The sequence below is a fragment of the Ptychodera flava genome, chromosome 11 (assembly GCF_041260155.1).
Source record: "Ptychodera flava strain L36383 chromosome 11, AS_Pfla_20210202, whole genome shotgun sequence".
NCBI classification, from domain to species: Eukaryota; Metazoa; Hemichordata; class Enteropneusta; family Ptychoderidae; genus Ptychodera; species Ptychodera flava.
The window spans coordinates 12852280-12875697 of NC_091938.1; the positions used below are offsets into that span (position 1 = coordinate 12852280).

General features: G+C 36.0%; 1 protein-coding gene across 8 annotated transcripts in view; it reads right to left on the minus strand.

Annotated features, from left to right (window-relative positions):
• LOC139143520 (uro-adherence factor A-like) overlaps positions 1–23418 on the minus strand; it is a 131688-nt gene that overhangs the window by 26995 nt on the left and 81275 nt on the right. For 7 of the 8 annotated variants that reach the window (XR_011554608.1, XR_011554612.1, XR_011554607.1 and 4 more), the window contains 5 exons: positions 13409–13630; positions 9206–9315; positions 8425–8559; positions 5205–5315; positions 3566–3696 (listed from right to left, as the gene is read on the minus strand). Coding sequence is in view for 1 of the 8 variants with exons in the window: in XM_070713922.1 (XP_070570023.1) it covers positions 3566–3696; positions 5205–5315; positions 8425–8559; positions 9206–9315; positions 13409–13630 (709 nt within the window). In the remaining 7 variants the exon portion in view is untranslated. The remainder of the gene's footprint in view (positions 1–3565; positions 3697–5204; positions 5316–8424; positions 8560–9205; positions 9316–13408; positions 13631–23418) is intronic. The other variant, XR_011554611.1, reaches the window with a different exon arrangement.

Here is a 23418-nt window from a genome sequence, read left to right on the forward strand (position 1 = left end):
TTTCTGCTAGTATTTCCATATCGGAGATTCATTTACAAGCAAATCACTCTCAGTAATTACAAGCTCTCGGAATTTCCCACTGAGCATATCCATACAGGGACGAATAACATGTTACATCACATATGGTGGATCAAATGATGTAATTTAAGTTCCATTATACGAGACATGATTCCAATGAGATGTGTGTTGGAGGTAGACACGGTGCTCGGAAGAATGCTTATCTTGCCACTGAAAATCCAGTCAACAGAAAGCAGACGATTAACCGCATCAGTACCGACTCTCAACTGAATATCAAAATTTTCAAATTCCCTCAAATTTTTTATTGTTTTCAGTTATTTTTTTATCCAAACACACGAAATGAGATCAGACTAGACTTCAGAGAAACTGTTGCAGTGCTGAGACTCAAAATTTCATGCATCCGTAGTTTGAATTTGAATAAACTGATGGCTTTGAAATGAGAAAAACTTGAAGCACACTAGGGAAATATGCTTCAGACATGACAAAATTAGCCCAGCGAGTATGAAAATACACGGTATATATTCTACAGATGGCTGCTGCTTTTGAAGCAAAAAAAAACACGGTTCTGGTAAATTCTGAAACGTGAGACAAGTCAGAGACTTGGATCATTTACATACGATTGCTGTACTTACTGGCATGAGGGAACAGTATTTTTCCGAGGTGAGAGTCGATTTTTGTGGCCGTCAACTACAACAGATCTACACACAGACAGCCAGCGAATTGGCAGACTAGCACAGACACAAAGCTCAGCCACAGATCACACCCTTAAAAAAACTAACCCTCAGTGCAGCTGAAACCTACCTACATCACCCGATGGCAGCATCATTTATCAAACTGATTCAGACAAGACTGCCGCGACGGCCTAGCTCACACTGACTCATGCGACTGAGTCATCCTGCAATCCGCACTGCGTTTTTTACTACGTTAGCGTTAACTTTGACATCATTCAAAGGAAGAAAAAAAAATTACCAATTTGAGTACAAAAGAGACAGCCTATCTCATCTGCATACTTCATATGAATGGGATACATGCTCAGACTGCCAACTGATTTTTTTTTCTCCTCACTTAATTGCGGAAACAGGCAAGGCTACAATTATCTACTGATCACTCTGCATACCAAGTTAATGGCCCGGTGATGTGAAGTGACTGCTTGAAAAGATACCTGGCACTTTTACGGAACCATAGACGGTAGAACCGAACAGAACCGAAAAGGCTGGTTAAATTTTTTTCAAAAGTGTTTCACAGCCAATTTTCTTCAGGTGATGTCCATTTTTTATGAAATTTTTCAGAGTACATCAGAAAAGGTGTATACATGCATAAATTATGATATCTAATAGACCTTACACACCTGAGAACCTAGGCTTGAGATTAAAAAGCAATCTGACAAATTTTCTGCAAAGTCATCCATACATAACCTGCACATTCATAAATTTCATTTATTCTCTGGTGTAAAAGTTGTCTGACATACTTTGTAGACTAATCATATACTAAGTCTGAATATTAAATCAAATACTGAAAATTTGGTGACAATTTTATGATACATGTCCATCGCGATAATATACACATGTAACATAATAAACATAATTAGATTTGTCAATGTTTACACAAAGAGTTGATACAGGGTATAAAACCTGGGGAATAACACCCAATGTTTTCCAATTATCCCTTTTGCCCAAATGGTTTGGCCTAATTCCATTGTTTTCCACGGTAATGTTGGATGTTGGACGTCTACACGGGGAAATTGGGGTGAAAAGGGTTAAATAATTTTGATTGTTTCTGTACCATGTATTTTTCTAATGAATGATTTAATTGATATGTTTTCATTTAAAATTATTTTCCTGCAATATATATACAGGTTGAACAAAATCATGAGTTCTGATGCATTTGTCTTTTCAAAATATGTAACAAATCTTATAGAAAGTCGATGTATATTGTATATTGGGAGTGTCTGCCTGGTCCTTTTAAACTGTTACAGAGAAATGTATTGAGGAATTTTATTTTCTTTGTATGTTTATTTTATGTTCTTTTTGGTTTCTTGGCTGTATATGTTGATTGTGCTATTGTTTTTGCTCGTCAGTGTTTTTTATTTATTTGTGTTGTTGTAGGATGTGTATTTTTACAAGGGATGCACAGACAATTTCTGAATTCAAGAATAAATAAATGAATATAAATAAATACATGTATAAAAGCATTGTGCAAAACAAATATATCAGTTATCTTTCATATGTTAAGAAGGTATTGTACAACATCTTTTAGCTAGCATCCCCATTGTACAAATTTAGCTGAGTCTGTAAATTTGCTAATTTAAAATGCTGCTAATTTATTCTTTTCCGCATATTTACTATGGTTAGGATGTCTTTTAAGCTGAAAAAAACCTGCTGATTGCACAGAAAGTCCAAAAACGCTAAAAAAAAGGATGTCACTATTTCAAGATGTCGTACAGTATATATGTACTCTGTTTCTGCTAATTTCCAGATATACAAAAGATAAAATACTTTAAATTTGTATATACAGTACAATTCCATATTAGCTGAATATCATTCAAAGGTACCGTATACAGTCACAGTAATTGTTCATTTTTGAAGTCTCTTTTTCTATCACTCTGAATTACATTTATATGCTGTGAACCAATGATGTGTGAAAATGGTTTTCACATTTTGACATTGAACTTGTAAGTTGTCACACAAAATGGACAAATTTCATGGCAATTTATCAAAACAACCCGACCGCTAATAATGTAGAGTTTAATATGTCTGGTATTTTAAATCCACTCCATCTCTTGTTCCAAAAGATGCAAAAGAAACTGAACCATTGTATACATTTTAGAATGTACTGACTGACACACACAAAAACCGAACAGGTGTACAGACTGAAATCATAGAGCTGGAGCTGTCAGAGGTCATTTGCATATGAATGAGAAAAGTGTCTGGCAGAATAGGTCGCAGGTCACTTATCATGATCACATCTTTTACGTTTTTCAGAGTCTGAAAAATTCATAAGTGGGGCCTTCAGTTTAAACGTTTACAGGATATACAAGAGGGACAAGGGGAATATGGAGGATATTCGGCAGTCTGTAACCCTTTGAGCGCAAAAGTCAATTTTTGTCACCCTTATAAAATATACGTAAGTCAATTTTTTTCACATATTGCCAAAAATTTGCAAAAAAAACTGTGGCCAATGAAATGTTGAGTTCATTTGATCCAAAATTATCACAAAAATTAAAAAAAGTTCATAAAAAATTGGTTTTAAAATGTATGCACTAAAATTTTGGTGGGAAAAACATGGCACTCAAAGGGTTAATGATATATTTAAAATTTCAACTTTCGGTGTCTGGGTTATTGTTTTGTACTATTTTCAAAACCAAATGCTCACAATTATATGTAACGGGAAAAAAATTCAAAAACTACCAGATACATTGTGCTGAAAGTCATTGCCTTTAGGAGAAAAAAAATTTCACTCACAGATCTTTCTCCGGTCATTGAACCTAGGCTGATCATAATGCTCATTGTTATGATCTGTTGAAAAGCATGGAACTGAAAATACATACCCGACGTCTCGAGTGGCTCCTTCCAGACCCATCCGTGGCATCCAGCACTAAGCCCTCCACTTCTCTCACAGCATCTTTGGGAACCTGCACGCCGATGGAAAATTTGGCAATGGCTTCCCCGATATCCTCCGCTGATCGATGAAAGGGCAAGAACAAAGAGAAATATTGTTCCTCAATGGCAAGCCTTCAGTTCAGCAAATAATATTGCTGCAAGCCTCAGACCTACTGTATCATATGCAATTCAGACTGCATTTAGTATTCAGTTCAGAAAACTGGATACCGATTTGGTAGCAAATTCAAGGAAAAAAAATTGTCATGCTCAAAATAGTCTGATACAATCTTCATTACTGGGTCAATTCATGCTCCGCTGGCACTCAAAATTCAACTGTATCAACATAATTAGCCATAAATTAACCACATAGGAAGAGTGTATCAACATTGAGAATGTATTTCACATCAATGAGATATCTGAGCTGCAATAGCTATTGATATTTTAATGAGCATTCATATGCAAATACCATTATAATGCTAATATAATTTTTGGCAGTGTAATAAATGGAAATGTCCTTGAAATTTGACAGAACAGCTTACAGTCTGTCATTTTTCCAAAATTTTTCCTTAACAATTGCTACCATTTCAATATAGTAAACACTCATGATATTCTGTTTATTTTTTTTGAAAAGATTTTTTCATTCCCACTTTAGGCACAGTGGTTGAAAGAAAAATTATTGGTCAATGACAAATCTGATGAGGAAAATTCCCATCGAAAATGAAACCATTTGGTCTGTGGTTCTGTCGTGTGGTTAGTGGGCGACATGCTTGGCTTGGAGGTGTACTACACTGGGTCGTATGAGCAAACAGCTACGAGGGAAAAAACACTAATTGTACCGTATACAGTGTGCATTTTCATGCTCTTTGGTAACAGCCAAGACATATACCAGTAACACACGGTAGAAAGAAAACATTAATAAAATGTTAATATTGTGATGCTAACAGTGTTTAACCCTTTGAGCGCCAAAGTCAATCTTTGTCGCCTTGATAGAATATTCCCCAGTCAATTTTTCTCAGATTTTCGCCAAAATTTCGATAAAAACTGTAGCCAATGAAATTTTATGTCCATTTGCTCCAAAATTAAAAAAAAAATACAGAAAAATTCATAAGAATTGGTAAATATTGGACTGAAATTTTGGCGGCAAAATTGCAGCTCTCAAAGGGTTACAGTCTGCTAAAAGCTGCAACGGTTGAGAATAAAACCTGCCTTCATCACCTGAAAAAAATTTAAATTTTAAAATCTCCCTGATTCAAAAATCTGCCGACACATTGAAATCTGATCTCTCTACCGTCAGTTCCAATGATCACATAATTGTGGACAGTTTGACCAGACTTGTAGGAGTGGGAAACTACTCTCTACAATACGCCTCAATGCCTGTCTCTGAGTGAATGAAGCTGGCCTACTATTATAGTACACAAAGGAACTGTCAATAATGTAGGATTCTACAGGGGTGTACAGGTCTGATTGAGGGACTCTGGTGCTCTTGTAAAGGATGTGTGAGGTACAATCTAGTGTACTTTCCTTTCTCTCTACCAGGTGTCTCCTACTTTCCCTCCCATATAAGGAATTGGGCCTCGCCTCACTTACGTTGTCGCAATTGGACTACCATTCGTTCTAGATCCTGGCAGACCGTATGGAAACTTGGGGACTCGGGATCGGAATCGGTTTCAGAGGCGGAATCAGAATCAGAATCAGAATCTGCAAAAACAAGGCATGCAATGAACGAAAGTGCGGGAAATAAATGAATAAGGGAAAGACAAACGATGAAATGATAAAATCGAACATTCAACATTCAAGGTGCAGAATGAAATGAGTTCTTTTATGTGAATGAGTTGGAATACTGTGGAGAAAACTTGTTCACAAAAGCAAAAATTAAAATAAGATGGCATGTAGAGAGAATATCTCATTTCAAAATTCTGAAAAATACCAGAGTAAAAAAACTCACAGCAAAGAAAAATGAAACTGAACATTCATTAGATATTACTGTATAAAAAACAAAAAAGAACAAAAACAACAGTTTGAGGTTTGTTAGTAAATGTTAAAAAAAATGCAATCATGTAACAAAAACTGAAATGGCAGATCATGCAATGTAGATAAAACTTTTCAGTATTAAAAGTTGCATGAATGCATTAAAAGCAATGTGGCAAACAAAAGAAAGCAAGTTTGGATTTACAAAAATAAGTTGCAGCTTTCAAAAATTGTAATTTTGAGGGAAGAGGGTCAAAATTGAATACTTAGTTTTCTTTCTGGAGACTCAGAAGTTTTGAATAATTTGTTCTAAACGGCTGAAAGGGTAACAAAGAGGGAATCGATTATTTGTCAATCAAAACCATGGAGGTGTGGCTTCGTGAAATAGTACTGTCTGTTTCAAAGTGTAGTTGTATATGTTGATGGGTGTGTATGTGTATGCATGTATTGCATTTGTGCACATCTGGGACTGTCACAATAAAAAAACTGATTCATAACAACTATCTTTGCGTGGGTTTAACATTGCACGAAAAGACATAACTACGAACAGTTATCCCATAATGCTTTGCAAAATATCAACTCCCCCTATTCAAAGACACTGGAATGAAAATTCTGTTCAGTTACAAAAATGGAACACACTTACAGCAGTCACTGTTAACATAGATCATAGAAGATAAAGGTAAGGTTTTCGCACTCAAATTTCTATTCCATAACACACACACACACAAAATGTTTCTTTTGTGTCTGAAAACTTTAAAGTTTATTTCATTCTCCCTTATTTCCTGTATCAAATTTGAAACAGACACCATCTTCAACACACATATATTGTCATAATCGAAATAGACACAATTATTCAGCATATGATATATTGTCAAACTTGAAATCTACACCATCATACACACATATTGTCAAATTTGAAATACATGTGGACACCATCATACACACATATATTGTCAAATTATGAATAAAGTATGAAAAATAATAACCATAATATTTATGATCAATGATTAGGAAATTCTGATTTGAGTCTGGAGAATTGAAATTCTTGAATGAGCAAGAGTTCCACCACATAATATGCTTGAGAAGTCAGTAAAAACAGTCACTTGATCACAGATTCAGTGGAACGTAACCCCTGGACTATTCCGCCTCCATGCTCAGAAGGCCAGATGGGTACAAATGTAGATCTGTACATTTGATAAATTTTATTTTGTTTTTCTGTGACAAGTTGATCAATCACTTGGTGTTCAGTGCTTTATTTGTAAATTCACTGAATTCTTGCCGAAAGGCAAAAAAAATTAGGAAAAGGCACCTACGGATTCAATACAAGCATACTCTCACTGCAAGCAGCAGAAAGCATGGCTTGATTTGCACATGAGCAGAAACATGTATAAAAGGTGACTTTCATTGCCACTGGGCAAATTGAAAGATCACAACATTTTCAAAAGCAGTCAGAGTTGTGCCTTTCCAATTTTCCATGAGAGAGTGATCGTCTTTTACTATGGTAATAAACAGGGATGGAAAAAATTGCAGGTCACGGCACTTACAGTGTAGGCTTCTAAAATTATATAATGTATTTGAGTTGGGAGTGTGTTGGAGACAGTGAAACCCATTTGCAACTAGCTGCACCAAAATTGAATTGTGAAACGCAAATTTTACATTTGAACTTCAGGGTGTGTACACTGCAAAAGACAAAGGCGACTAAATATCCGAAATACTATAAGTCTGTTGTCCTTGACATTGGATAACTCATGAAAATTTCATGAGAAAGATCAATATGACCTTCATGGATATTTTATAATTTTGGCCGTTGGGATCAACATGCGAGTTTTGGTGTGTCTAGTTTCATGCCTTTGTTGCAAAACAGAACTAGGGAATCAATATATCAATGCCAAACTACATGTAAACATTTAAAGTTACTTTACGGTTACGATGCAAGACTGACTGCTATTTGAATGTTTACCACATTTTGATGAAAGCTGACTGGTATTATAATGGATAATTTTTACAGCAATAGGCTTGATGGATTATTATCACTGGGGTTCAAAGGTTATATTTGAACCCTGTAGTTGTACAATTTATTGTAGACATAGGATTTTAATTCTCATTCTTTTTTTAAATTCAATTCTTGTTCGCTATTGTTCATGGAACGGCAACTGTAACTTCTGACAAAATTTTAATTACTTCTCTCCTATACAGCAAATATATTTTCTTTTTCTCCCTAAGGTATGTTGGAATACCAAGTATCAGGGATGTAGGGCAGCCGGCAAAAAACACCCGGCTGTAAACTACAATTTGCAGGCTGTGAAAATTTAGTTTTAGTGAAAAATCAGGACATTTTGCACAAACTTTATGTGCACATACACTACTTGTAACCACCTGTACTTTTATTGTTGCCACCTGTAAACAAAATTTTCTACATCCCTGATAGTATACAACTTGCTGACACATTGCATTGTGAACATACAATGTCCAATGTTATCAATGAAAAAACGAGCTCTGATTTACACTAAAGTGAGTTTTTCACAATAATAATGGACATTACATACATATAGCTGTGCTGACAAGTTGAACACCAGAAATTTTGACAAAATTTTGGAAAAAATAATGATAGATATGTTAAAAATTATACCTTTGGAAAATCTATTTATAATTTCTACCGGCATCAGTTAACAAACTCTTTATTTCTGGTTTTCAGCAACAAATGAGGTCAAAAATTGATCATAATTCTTCAACATTTGTATCTACTGATTGATCTGTCAATCAGTTACTTTTCCACAGTTGCCATATTGAATGATGCATTTTGGGAAACATACATATACAGAAACACTGCCTCTCTTACCTGATGTGTTGGTGGCGCTATCTTTCGTTTGTACTTGTTCCCTAGGTAGTGTGACATTACTACCATACATGGAAGATAGCGGACTGATGTTGTTATGGTCGTAGCCTGAATCTGAGTTGCTCTGGTCACTTTCAGCTTTGATTAAAAAAGTGAGAAAACATTACAATATAAGATTGATAAAGAGAGAGTAAAGTCGTAATTTTTTTCCTGACATACTTTTAAAAGTACGATATGAATACCCGACGAATACATACAGACATTCAAACTCTTAAAATTCTACAATGATTTTGAAGTTTATATGTGAACTGATTTCTGCAGGAATAGCTATACTAATGTCAACTCAACTATTCGGAAATTCCATTTTGTCCAGCTTCATACACAAAATTAATTTTTAACAGTGCGCCTCATTTTGCAGCTCTCAAGGTAAATGAAGTTTTCTCTGTAATATTTTTGAGCAAAATTGAAACTTTAATTTATCCCCATAAAGTTAACGCAGGGATGGCAGCCATTTTCAAGTTCAAGTGTTTGTAAATGCTATAAAAATATATTTCACTAGAACAATGATTTACAAGGCGAACCCTGATATTTTTTCTTGATTTTAAAAGAGAATGGTTTCAAGATTCTCCGATGAATTTGAGCAAAACTTTAAGTCTTTTAGTTTTGAGGTGCTCTGATATGTAACAATAATGAACTACTTAATGATGTTTCACATTTGATTCTGAGAAGTTTGGTAAAATTTTACATTTTATCTTACAATGCAAAATATCAACATGGAATTTACCTTCTGATTTTCTCTTGTACAGTGATCGTACCACCTTTGCACTTCCAAATCTTCTAAATCTTGTTTTAATTTGTTTGTAAAACCACTCGCAGGACTGCTCTTTCAAGTTTCTGAAAGGAAAATATGGAAGTAAACGTAAAATATTAAAACTTGTACATCACTCAAGCTGACTTGGGTAAAATTTTCGGTACGTTTTACTTTCCACCACAGAGGGCGCCCTCCATCTTGGTTCAGCAAGACACAACTTTAAACTACAGTAATAGTACCACGACCAGTTATTGCAATCTTCTTTATCTCCTTACTTGTGATCAGTTTCTCTAAAAAGATGAAATGACCACCTTACATCTGTTAATCATATAGGTCTTTTAATTATATCGTATTCAGATTGAAGACAGACCGTGTTAATATAGAAAATAATTTTCAATGTTCATGAGTGAGTTTTAAGAGGTATTAATATGAACATTATTCAAACCATACATTATCAATAAATTAAATTCATTATTTATAGCTTAATTAGAATACATACAATATCAAAATATTGAATCTCATGAAAGTTCCTTATAAAAAATTGTAAATATTAAAACCACCATCTCTCGGAGTGATACGAAGATTTATATTTCCTTAAAATATCATCACTGAAACTATAACTAGCAGTGAAACATCAATGTGCCATTGACTCAAACAACCCCTCTCTCATGCAAGAAAATTTGACATATTACATTACTGATACAGGGAGGAAAAAATGAAGATTTAACCCTTTCACCACCATGGTTTGTCCCAAATCCATTGTTTTCTATGGTAAAGTTGGACCTGTATACAGGGAACTGGGGGTGAAAGGGTTAAGAAATTCCTCCACTGCTGAATGGGATTCGTACAGATGCTATACCATAAACTCTGCCACAGTCAACCCTGTAACCATTTCAACTTGCTGCCTTTCATTCAAGCTTCACAGTCCGTCGGGTTCAATATCCCAAAGTACACAATTCTCCTTATAAAACCTTACAAGTCTTTCATTTTTAGTTCATTGATTTCTATTCAAAATTGATGAATGCCGCCATCTTTATTTAAAACATATACCATGCAATTGGCTAATGCATACTGAAAATGTTTTATTTATGGTTTGCCTTGTCCTAGTGGAGTCATACCAGAAGGGAAAAAAGGATCTGCATTTGGAAAATGGCAATATCAGCCGGCATTACAATTCCTTTGGGAGGAGGGAAAGTTTCCGGAATATGAGAAATGCAGATCCTACATATGCCAACCTTTGATGTAGCGTAATTTGTCAATTTGAAGAAACTGACTGGGTAGGTCATGACAACTGCAAAGTTCACAATTCTGTGATGTTACAGACTGAACCAGATACTAACTGAATGAGCTCCTGTATTTTGAATGAAGAGGATCGGACACTGAACTTCTGAGTCATACAATGCAGATGCCAAATATTTTTGGGTCTGACTCGCTAAATATCACAACATAACACATATTCTGTTGAAATGTTTTTCAAATATTATTCAATATCAGAGAGCTCTCATGTTTTTAATTGTTCTTTTAATACTGAAAAATTCACAACAATCATGGACTTGTGGACCAAATGAGAGAAACGGCTCAACAGATTATGCAATCACCAATTTTGGAAACAACTGATACAATAGACAGAACTGAAGCAAGACGGATGGATAACTTTGGTAGATCCCGTGCTGAAATACTAGGAGCTAAAAAACTTGAAAATTATTAAATTTAAGGAGAATACAAAAGAAAGGATAAAAAAATGAAATAAAAAAGATTCAATATGTACTGTATTTAACATGTAGTCTGAATCATAGTCAAGAAGGGATAGTGGGAAGACTTGGCAATACTTTCAGTTTTTGGGGCATGTGACTTGTTGTCCAATTCTATTGGATGAAAGTACAGTACATTCCAATGTTGAACTCTGACATACGCAAGTGCATTAGCCAACCGTTTATGAGTTATTGTCTGCAAAAATGAGTTTATTACATGTAGAAATGCATATTGAGTTACCGTAACTGACTTCAGTTTCCAGCAAATCATATTAAATTGTGGACTGAATTTTACTTGCCGATATAGAACCATGCACTGAATATGTACGGCTTACAAGATTACATTCATGCATTCATGAACTGGATACAAAACATTTCACTTTACAACAAAGTGTCAAAAGTTAATGCAAAACACATCATAGCATTAAAAATTCATCAGATGTTCCTGCCATTAACCTTTTAAACAAAGATGGAATCTTGCGGCATTATTTGGCTAATTCTGTAACACATAGAGAATAAATATACCAGCTGCCTTAAACATTGTGACTCTGCCCCCTCAAAGCGTGATTTACCAAATGTCAAAATAATTGTGCTGTCATTCGTGAACTTAAATTAATGATCGGTGTCTGATACTCAAAGTCTTGCTGCAAACGACATCAAACTTTAACAGGGAGATCGACTCAAACTTCCATTAAAACAACCACCACATCTTCAGCGGCAGTGCAGAGGTGACAAGTCAGCAGAATTGATAAAGTATCTGGTGACTTTTTAGCTACAATTTATCATTGTTTTTGGCGCCAGCGTGTCTGTCAGGGGACGTTTAAATTGACAGGGTAATGTCGCTTATGCGATCACCTCTAGAGTGTGTATGTTTGACTAGCTGGCCACGTGGGACTACTCAGACCAGTCTTTTGTGTTTTGTTTTGATGGCTTGGATGAATATGAGAAAGAATATTGATGATCACGACAGCAGACTACCATATCAATTTTTTGCGGCGAGCCATTTACAATCTATAAGAAATGTCTTATTTGAAAATAGTTGATTTTGTGAAGCAGGCCATGAACTTTAAACCTGTGCATGTTTGTCTTCATGTTATGGTATACGCCTTTGATATACAATCAGACGCCGCTGTACAATGGATAAAGACCAACGGAAAATTTTACCAGCTGACAGCAGAATCACAGATTGAGGTCCACGGGACTCCGAAAACTTATATGATTAAATGCAAATACAACTTATCAGTGTGCCTCTGGGAACCTAAATAATTCAGGGATACGTTGACTGTAGTGTGATTGGTTGTGATTTGTCAATCTTTGCTCATTCTTGTAAGGCGAGCTTTTGCTTGATCTCTCTATAACTCGCAGCTTTTCATATTTAAACGTTTTAGCATGTACACTGCAACAAGAGTATTATGCGTGGAGTATGGCCAGAGACATGCTGTTAGTAACTTGACCTGTACCGTGATTTGAAAGTGTCTTTGAATTTTATTACTCAATGACAGACCTTTTGATTTCCCATGATCATTATTCTGTCACCCTGGAGGCATCATCATCACTTCATATATTACAAGAAAATCTGACAGGCTACCAAGCATAGGTGGCAATTATTCTAGCCGACTGATTTAGATTCTGTATCTTTTCACATAGTTTCCTGTTCTTCACCTATTTATCACTCCATTCAAATTCATTTCTCACTCATTTTCAATCTTGTTTCTTTTTTTGTCAGTTTGGACTTGTAAGTCCTCCCAAAACGATTTCCCTAAAGTCATGTATCAGTACTTCCCACCATGAGGTCTCTGACCTTTCTCATTGCTAATGTGACCTTTCTCTGTTGCTTCCGTTATCTTTCAAATCTTTTTGTCTGTGTTTTCACTTCATCAAAGCTCACATTGTCACTGTACTGGCCTGCCATTTTCTCTATTTCTCTTCTTCTTCTGGACGTCCTACTCCTCATCAAACCCAACTCTGCCAATTTCCCCTCTGCTTCCAAATAACTCCCCACTGATGAGAAATCCCTTCCCTCTATCAATCTCTCTGTACCCTGGTCTGTAGTTTCTGTTTCTCTCTCTCTCTCTCTCTCGTCTCTCTCTCTCTCTCTGTTACCTCTATCTGTCTGTCTGTCAGTCAGTCACTTTGTCTATCTGTCTGTCTGTCTATCTGTCTGTCTGTCTGTCTGTCTTTCGGTTTCCTCTGTCTATCTATGTCTGTCCCTCTCTGTTTCCTGTGTCTACCTGTCTGTCACTTTGTCTATCTGTCTGTCTGTGTGTCTGCCTGTCTGTCTACCTGTTGTCTGTCCATCCGTCTCTATCTCTCTCTCTGTCTCTGTTTCCTGTCTACCTGTCTGTCACTTTGTCTATCTGTCTGTCTGTCTGTCTGTCTATCTATCCTGTCATCTGTCTATCTGTTTCTCTCTCTCCCTCCTCACCTTTCAGTAATACAGGTGGTACACTTCCACTCCTTAGATTTCTCATTCCACTCAGCGCAGTCCTTACAGACATTGTAGCCACAGTTGATACATTGTATCCTCCGGTTGAAGATGAAGAAGAACGTGGAGAAGCATCTCATACAGTAACTCTTGTTGAACTTCTTCTGCTTTGATAGAATTGTGCCTTTTGCATGCTCCTGGTTGATGTCATCCTGAAGTTTTCTGTTAAAAGACAAGAATATTACACTGTCAACTGAAGGGGTCTTATAGGACGTATCACAGGGTGGGCTCTGCTGATGTGCCAGTGTGCTCGAAAGGTTATATCTGATTGGTCAATTGTCAATATTCACAGCAACTTAGGGAGTCTATTTGTATCATTCAGTTATAACGGTAAGATTCAACCAACCAATTGGATAACAGCTTCCGAGATACTGCACATTAGCCCAGGGTGGGCACTGGCCATCGTTGATCTATTTGGCTTGCTGTTTTCCCAGCAAAACTGGGAAATGTTTTTGGTATGTATGAACAGATATCCAGCCTTTGTACACTCTTCCCTTTTGCATGCTGGTTATCAATCAAGATGTGCATGCTATTTGAAAACAGTTTTGAACTCTGTACCAGTTTAAACACTTGTGGGAATGGGTTCTTCTGCAGGACATCACTAGCAGTGTGAATTGGGACAGGGGTAACATTATGGGCAGATCAGGGATGGGGTAAAATTGATTTCAGAAACACAAATATTATCACTAGCTGAGAGTTCATTGTAGCTTTTTTGAAAACAGCTAGCTTGTTTGGCAATTATAGGTGGATCATATTGTTTGCTTTTGCCGATACACAGTTAATTTTCTTACTTACTATAAAACTCAGGCACTGCTTGAACAAGTGTTACGCGTGATTGTGTAATCACCGCTGATTTTTTCAAGTATTCTCTAAGGCTATTTTGAGGCTATCATTTCATTATAATGTGGATTAGCTACACACAATTATGGCAACTGCTGTGCTGGCATCTCACAACAAAAGTTATAAAAGAAAACTTATCACCTATTACAAATCTGATACAACTTTTTGACATATTATATTTCCTACATGTATGTTACATACAATAATCATTGTTATTAATTTTTCCTAAAAATACTCCCCTTCCCCAGAATGAAAATATTGATACTGCTATCACACAAAATGATCTTTATCTCTGAGGATATTCAATTGGCGAGGGTTAGCAAATACTGACTTAAATATTCCTATTTTTAGATTATGTGTAGGTGTTCTCGTGTAAATGTCGATTACGTTTCAATTTATCATAAATGCATTGATCTAGAAAGGATTACGCATTTTGAAATATTGATTCAGGATTTGGTAAATTTTGTGTGAATAGTTGTAAATATTGAGCCAATTTTAAAAGTTTAACTGATTTGGTGAATTAATGGGATATACTGCTGTATAAATAGGAGCTAAATTTAGATAATTATTCAATATATCAGCCTTCATGATGGTGATGAAATTGGCTTGGAAAACACCTAAACAGTACAACTTTTACAGCTATCTTATCACATTTAGATATATCTGGACAGACTTTCTTTTCAGTAGACCTAAAGACATTGATATTTTGTCTGTGAACACAATTTTCAAGAGTACGCTTTGTTTTACTGGTAGAGAAAATCGTTTTATGGTTTGCAAAACGTGACAAGAAAAAACAATGCATTCTGGGTAAATAATGTCAGTCATGGCAATTTTAATCCTTTATGGTAGCAAAGTTGAATGTAACTGTTACAGTCGTTTGTCAAATTTTATAATCACTACAAAAAACACAAACATGATTGGAACTTATTTTGAATAATTGAATGGTGAAGTAGTGTCGATTTAATCTGCAAATGTAAGCTCGTCTGCTTTTCTTTTTAAGTTACACACTTGTTTTTATGAGTAATTTGTAATATTGCAACATTCAGCTAAGGGGCACCTAACACTTTTGATAAATTTGAAAAAATATGAAGATCCAATTATCCCAAAATTAGTTCCAATCGTGTTCACAAAACATGAAAACATATGAACTTGTTTCAAAAGCGCTACAAATTTACACTGAAAACTTTTATCATACTTTATTGACTGGGAAACGAGTAGACTTAAACTTCATATTCAGAAACCCTTGTCTTACAGCTCAAACTTTGGAGTCAACACGAGTAAATGCAGATTTGCATGCCGAAGAAAACAGCATCTTATCTGTGCAGTGGGTGTTATTAAGAAGATCAATATTGGAAAAAAAAGGGGGAGCATCGTACAGTGAGGACATTAACTCTCACCATTAATCATACACTCACAAAGATCGAACCCACAAGACGCTACTAAGATGGAGATTCAATGTCTTAAGGAGGAAATGGTGCAGACGGACGGCGCCACGGAACTCTGGCTGTTTAGAACCGCTGAAAGGGGAGGCTCCATAGATTTTATTGAGATTGTGTGCAACAGACGGGAATGAAAAATTGATGATGTCAGTCTTGTTTCTTCTAATTTCACAAGGTCTTGAAAGGAGATTTCTCCTAAGGGTCAGAGAACGTATTTTCGTCAGTTTGATGTTGATGTCAGGAAGGTAGAAAGTCCCTTTCACCACCCAACTTTTGGTACATCCCGTTGTTTTGCATAGGATGAGCTGACCTATATATAGGGAAATGGGGCAGAGAGATAGACTTTAGATTCAAGAGTTCATGGTAAAACAGAAAACTAATCCCCATTTGATATTCAGTTTATCCTAAAGCAAAGTGGCTGACAAAGCTAAATTTTTGTTTCCATGGAAACAAACAACTAAGGACAGAACCATTACTTTCTCCAAATAATACAGCCAACAATAGCCAACACTGAGAGATAAATAAAAGTGTCTTAAGGATCTATTAATTATTATTACGTTAATAGAAACGAGCAAAATTAATGTTGGAAACATATCTGATAGCTTTTTGTTTTCTCAGCTTTAAATTTACAAATTTTATGCTACATAACGAAATGCCATACAACACATAGTCTAATTTCTGACATCATATCACTGTGTCCCTATAAAAACATCGTAATTGTATAATGTGAACAGAAAGAATGCGACCGTCTTGTTTTAACATATTTCAATACTTTATACGTTTGCATATTTATTTACATTAGTTCAGTTTTATTAGACTGCTTGAAACAGTAGACTTTATTTAAGTATAAAAAATTGGCATGGATCTAAACAAACAGAGCAAAAAGTTAACAAAAAATTTGTGAAACAAAAATGTTACTCCACAGTGAAATGTTCCTGTAAGTGCTTGCAAGTGAATAATGCAGCAAAAACAAATTACTCATTTATAGATGGGTGAACAACATTAATAGCTATAAGATATTATTACTTAGTTGTCAAAAACACAGGATGTATCAAAGTTATCAAAGACGTTTAATTAAGAGTTTCAAGGTAGTATGCGCTTCAAAGTGAAAAACTTCAACTTTTACTAAAAGTTTCCTAAATGAAACTTTCAATCATTCTCTTACTAAATTAAGAATAAAAATCGGGGGTGACTGTAAAAATTTGGGTACTAGAGAAGTAAATTACTCAATATACCAATATTTAAAATTCAAAATGGCTGCCATCACTGTGTTAGCTCTGTGGAGAAAAATAAAATTTTCGATATTCGAAAAAAACTGAGATGGTAAATTTATTTTTTACTACCACAAGCGTTAAAATGAGCCACCACAACTGGAAGATCAGAAAAAGGTTGGTACAGTAAAAGTTTGAGACTCCAAATGACTGTCCCCGAGGCAAATTCTACCTTAATGCTGTAAATACTTGCTACAATGACACCTTCCACTTTGAGCAACTGTGATACTGTTGACTCTTTGGACAAGTACATATTGTAATATAAAAATTACATTACTTTATCTTTCTGCAGTAGAAATATTTTGTTTTCAAAATTACCCTCTGAAGAAACTACATCCACTGTCTTTTGATGGTTGCAAATCCATTTCTGTAAAGTTGACTAGTTATACCGGTATGTATTTATTAACATTCCAATAGAGTTACATCCAATATAAACTGGTTCAGCTTCTAAAATTATGCCAAATAGTTGGTCCTTGCATTAACGTCGGCCATTTTGTACTGAATAGCACGTCTAAAAATAGCTCAATTTCTTTCTTTTGATACCAAATTTGTTTACATTTTCAGTGTGTATTAAATATTATTATAGTAATATTTAACAGCTGCGTACATCTATAAACTTCAAAATATATTTAAGAAAGTAAGAACTACATATTCCTGTAAGTTCTTCAGTCAGACGAAAAAAAAATGAGACAAGATGGCTCTGAAACTGCAAACATGAAGCCGGTAAAAGTCTACAGCAGGTTTACTGAATTCACGATGTAGGTATGGCAGAGATGTGAATTAGGCACCTCATAGTGCTCTCACCTCCCACTCAAAAACCAGCTGAAAATACACACCCTACACGTGAAGAAGTTGTTAAAGAGGTTAGTTGGAGCACAGTAAAAACCATTTGGCGGACAGTGATTTATGTTTTCAACTGTGAATGCAGCTGAGCCTTGACAGGAAAAAAAAGTACACCATGACTGTACTGCATATATATGTATATAAGTGTGAAATGAGGTATGTTCAAAGAGTCTTAGCAGTTAGTTTATTGGTCTTTGTCTGAAAAAAAAAGTACAGATAATGACCCTTCTTTGTCTATATTTTGATTTTAAAATCCCATAAATGGTAATATTTTATTTCTTTAACACTTGATACCATTGGAAAGGGCAAACTGAATGAAACTAAACACCATAAGAGTATCGACATGTCACGCTTTTCATGGAAAACCACGGTTTCACGGTATGATGACATTTTCAAAATGGCAAGATACATCAGAACAAATGTTAAAAGCATGCCTTTTGATTTCAAGTGCACTTTATTGTGTATCGGTACAGTCATTTGTAGCCCATTTGGGAGGAAAACAACTTTAACGGCCAGGCATTTGTTTTCTCATCTGCACATTGACACCAGCCTAGGGAGTCTAAGAGAACCACATTTTTCTTTAAACCCTGATCAATTAATTTCAGGTCTGTCACTTAGAATATGCTGAGAACCTGCCTTAGGGCAATACTGCCACCTTTGTATCCGACAAAAAAAATTACATTACTGTCTATTAAAAGCCAGAGTTTCAGTATAATCTCGCGCTCGACACATTTACCGTGTGGCTAAGCTGCTCAGCGTAGAATGAAAACTAAGAGGCAATTTCTTTGTGGATTTGGTAGGCGTCAGGTCTTTTTGAATGACATGAGAAACCCAAAAAGCCTGTCATTAGCGGCTGACAGTTCAGCTTTGAGTGCAGTGAGGGCTTTTCAGGGAAAAATGGAACTACTGACACCACCAGTAAAAGCCTCGGCCTGTCTCATCCATTTGACACACAGGGGCAGTATTTTTCAATAGCTGGCGGTATTATCTCTCTGAAATCCGTCTAAAGTGTGTAATTTGACATCATAACATCAGTGCTGCTCTACCCTAACATCATGTGATGTTGATACATTATTGTATGCCTAGTTTCCAGAGTCTGTCTCACAAATGGATGCAATATCCCATTGATGATGTCATTTTCTTCTGATGGCAGCCATATTTGTTGAAATATCTCTGCACGCACTAGAAAGCAAATTCAACTGAAATCTTCCAAAAAGTCCATCAAGAGAGATTTTTTTACAATGTGCAGCATTTCCTCTTCAAGAAATCTGTTCAACTTTGGCAAAAGTGCAGAATGGAACACAATTGTATCAAACTGGTAATTTAGTGTGCAAGGTAAAACCGAGTGGCCATGAAAAGCTGTGCCTAAGACAAGAATGTGTTTGTAGTATACTATACTGCAATTATTGTAAATCTTTAAAAGGATATCAGCACATTTCATGACCATGAGAATTTTTAGAATATGTATGGAGAATTCTCTGTCATGCACAGCACATACTAATGCCATGTAAAAACAGTTTTTACAGAATCTGACTAATTTGCACATGCTTTCTTGTCATCAATACTCTGTGTCGTAAACTTGTTAAGAAATATGACTCTTTAAGATGTTATTCACTGAGTATACATGTTACAAATCCAAGATAGGTATTTGTCACAGCCCACATTGTCATTTACGGTAACCAGCAATATTGATGTAACCTTATATTTAAATGAACATGTGGTGACCCACTTTGGTACAGTTTGGACTTTTTTCAATGTGGTATGAAATGATCACGTGTACGGTACTCTAATGAGGAATTTGCAGCGGTAGAGAGGTGGCTTGAAATCAAATACAAGTACAGCGCCCTCACACACCCAAATGTTTCAATAGCCATAGTTGGATATTTCAACAACGTCAATTTACAATAGCTGGCAGTCAATGGCAGCTATTACATGGGAACTCCCACACAAAATGGGCCATCTATTGAAAGATAATCTATGACCACAAATACTCATCTGTTTTTCAAAAAAATACCATGTTGACTCTTCTCATTTTCCAGTTATTCTAATTCCAAATCCCATTGACATCACATATGTTATGAATATTTGATATCTTCCTCATGAATAATTCATGAATTGCCACTGTACTTTCTGGACAAAAGGGGCATTCTATTGTGCCTTCTGATTCTTAAAGCATAGCACAAAGTGTTCCTATAGCAGAAAAAAATTGTGAGGGACTATTCATCTAAAAAACAGAAATCTTACTTTGAGGAACCCTGAATTTTTTTATAAAAATACTGCGGGCAAATTCTCTGGGGTTTTAGATCATAGCTGAGACATAATATGTCTGAAAGTACACTGAGGAAACGCCTTATTGTGCCATTTTGTCAAAATTTCAGCATTTGCAACTATTGCACAATATACTCAGTCATAAACAGTGTCTTTGCATAGTCCCATAATTGCTTCCATTTGTAAATGCATGTATCTTTAATTAATCAATAATTTAAAGGCATCCATGAAAGGATCTGTTTACTGCAATCAGAGATTCTATTTAAATCTTTAGGATCTCTGTGTAAAAATGGCACAAAAGATTGACATATAAAAATGTGTCAGTGACAAATGCTTACAATTTCCTCCAAGTCAACTGAATGCCGTCTCCACAGGAATTGATTGAGACAAGACAGTGTCTCAAGGAATTGTGAGAATAATGGAACTTTAGTAACGGCACAACTTTACAAAGAAAGACAAGTAGAAGGAACGTGTTCATAGGCCTCTTGAAATATTGCTATTTTCCAGCAGTTTCAAGGTGACACATCTGTAGGCAGGCTTCATTTTTCATGACAGATGTCAAGGTGAAGGACTCCAAAATTTATGACAACTTCTTGAAGACAAGATTGTTGTTACTTGTGCCAGAATGTAGAGACGACAGACTCTGAAACGTTTTAAATTTTGCTGCATCAGTGAGCATCCTTAGATTAGCAAAACTTGGCAGATCAGTCAAGTGTAATATCAAAGGCAAATAACACGGTTGGCTTTGTTTTCGGTGAGAATATCAAATTAAATTGGAAAGGCCAGTAACTTTGACATTAATTAATCTTTTAATTTTACATGACAATTTAAGTGTGTCTTGTTCATCTCACTTGCATGTGGATGGAACACACGAAGCATGATTTTTATGCTGAAACACACTACATTATATACCTCTTACTTATTTGCTAGCATAATTAGATGGCAAGACAAAGGAAATCTGAGCTGATAAATAGGGTGTATGTTGGTTGATAAACAGGCATCACAAAAATATATTTTTTCTCATGATAAATATTATGTATAGTACAAAATACATCACGTGTATACAAGAGATTTAACAGCCTGATACTCATTTTCAGTGTATGAGACGAGATTTGACACTAAAGGGTTCAGCTTGAGTAGATACGTCATTCTTAATACTTTATCCTCTCACTAACATGTACAGACAATGTTCATGCAAATGGTTCTATTTTCTTCCTGTTTAATGGATCACTTGATATTGCAGCTTGTGGAACTGACAGCTATATGTTGGCGAGTTCTCCTTTCAACTGCAGTACATATACCAGTGTTTAATTTGTGAATTTATAGATGTGAAAGGTTGTAGAACGTACAATTTCTTCTCTTGACGACAGGCTACCGGTACTTTAAAATTATACATCATCAAAAACATTGAAAACATCAAATTATTTCCTCACACAATGCTGGACCTGTTACACCCCTATTTACAAGTAAAAATGCCTGTCCTGGTCATAAAAACTTTCAATTTAGCCAATTTGGAGTGGTTGAACTGTTGAACAATTTTATATGAGTCGCTTTCGTGGCTCTCTAAGTCTTTTAGGTAGTCTTAAAATAGATCACCTTAAAACAAATGTAATATGCGCACTTCTTTGGCCAACAGCTATTCATGGCAGGACTGTTTACTGGGTAAAGACGCATGGAGTTGAAATTAATTCTGACAAAATGTGTGTATACTGCCTTTGGTAAATTCATGACCAAACCATTACTTTTGAAGTCATTTCTCAGTTGGGCTCAACTCTAACATAAATGAGAGATATGAACAAAAACATGTATCAACACCACTGGCTATGGATTCACCAAATGAGGGAGTTGTGACTGTTAGGGAACTGTTACCATCTCATGACCCTTATTGACATTTACCAAGTCAGTACTTGGTTGGACATGAAACCATGGAAATGAGAGTTATGAACAACACTTAATGCACGCACACCCCTGGCTATGAATTTGACAAAAGCTGGAGTTGTGACTGAAAACCCATTAACCTTACTGATATATATCAGAAGCCATTATTCAGCTGAGCAAGGAATGGTCTAAATGAGGTATACGGACAATAGTACATATAGTCCCAGGCGTGTTGTTTTCTGGGTAGTTTCTATAAGTGTAGTTTATTCTACGTTTCGACGTTCTCTTCCGTAGCCTAATCACCAAGGTAAGAAACAGAATTATCCGGCTTGCCAAGAAACTGCACGTTCTTGTCGAAAAATAAACACAAATCCTTCATTGAGTTACCTAGTTAGATGCGGAAGGATCTCGGCTGTCCAAAAAACACACTCATGTCACGATAAAATGAAACTTTCGAAGAAATCTGCCGCGTTTTGACAACATCGGCGTTTCTGATGGCCACCGTTGTAATAACGCAACTCATTAACATAATGGACGGTGTCTGCACATAGAAAGAGGTGCATCTCAGTCTGATGCCGTTGATGGCGTTGCTCACGGACCAATCAGCGATGCGGACGGCGTACAATTATGATAATGAGTTGCGTTATTACAACGGTGGACGCCAGAAATGCCTGGTTTGTCAAAACACGGCAGATTTCTCCTAAAGTTGTCATTTTATCGTGACATGAGAGTGTTTTTTGGACAGTAGAGAGCCTTCCGCGTCGAACGAGGTAACTGACTGTAGGATTCGTGTTTATTTTTCGACTAGAACGGGCAGTTTTCTTGGCAGGCCGGATAATTCTGTTTCTTACCTTGGTGATTAGGCTACGGAAGAGAACGTCGAAACGTAGAATAAACTACACTTATAGAAACTACCCAGAAAACATCACGCCTGTGATATAGTTACACCACTGGCCATGGATGTAACTAAGGCTGGAGTTGTGACTGTTAGGAAACTACTGGGTAGGATCTCATCAGTATTTCAGAACCCATTACACAATTAGGCAAGAAATGATCTAAATGAGGGATATGGGCAATGGTACGCCACTGGCGATGGATATAACAAATCCTGGAATTGTGACTGTTACAAAGTTAAGGATCTCATGGCCCTTATCAGATATCAGAAGCCGTAACTCAGCTGCGCAAGGAATGATCTAAATGAGGTATATGAACGCTAGTACATGTAGGTATACCCATTTGAATTCAACACCACCTGGCATTGTGACTGTTAAAAACTGTCAACGGTATCCCTCTCTCGGTTGGCGCTGTTCATTAACTGAGTATGAAAATGCTCACCTCAAACCTGAACTGACACTGCAGGAATGTGATCAATTGTCCAGCTAGTGACACGGTGATCTCTACTTGATTGCAT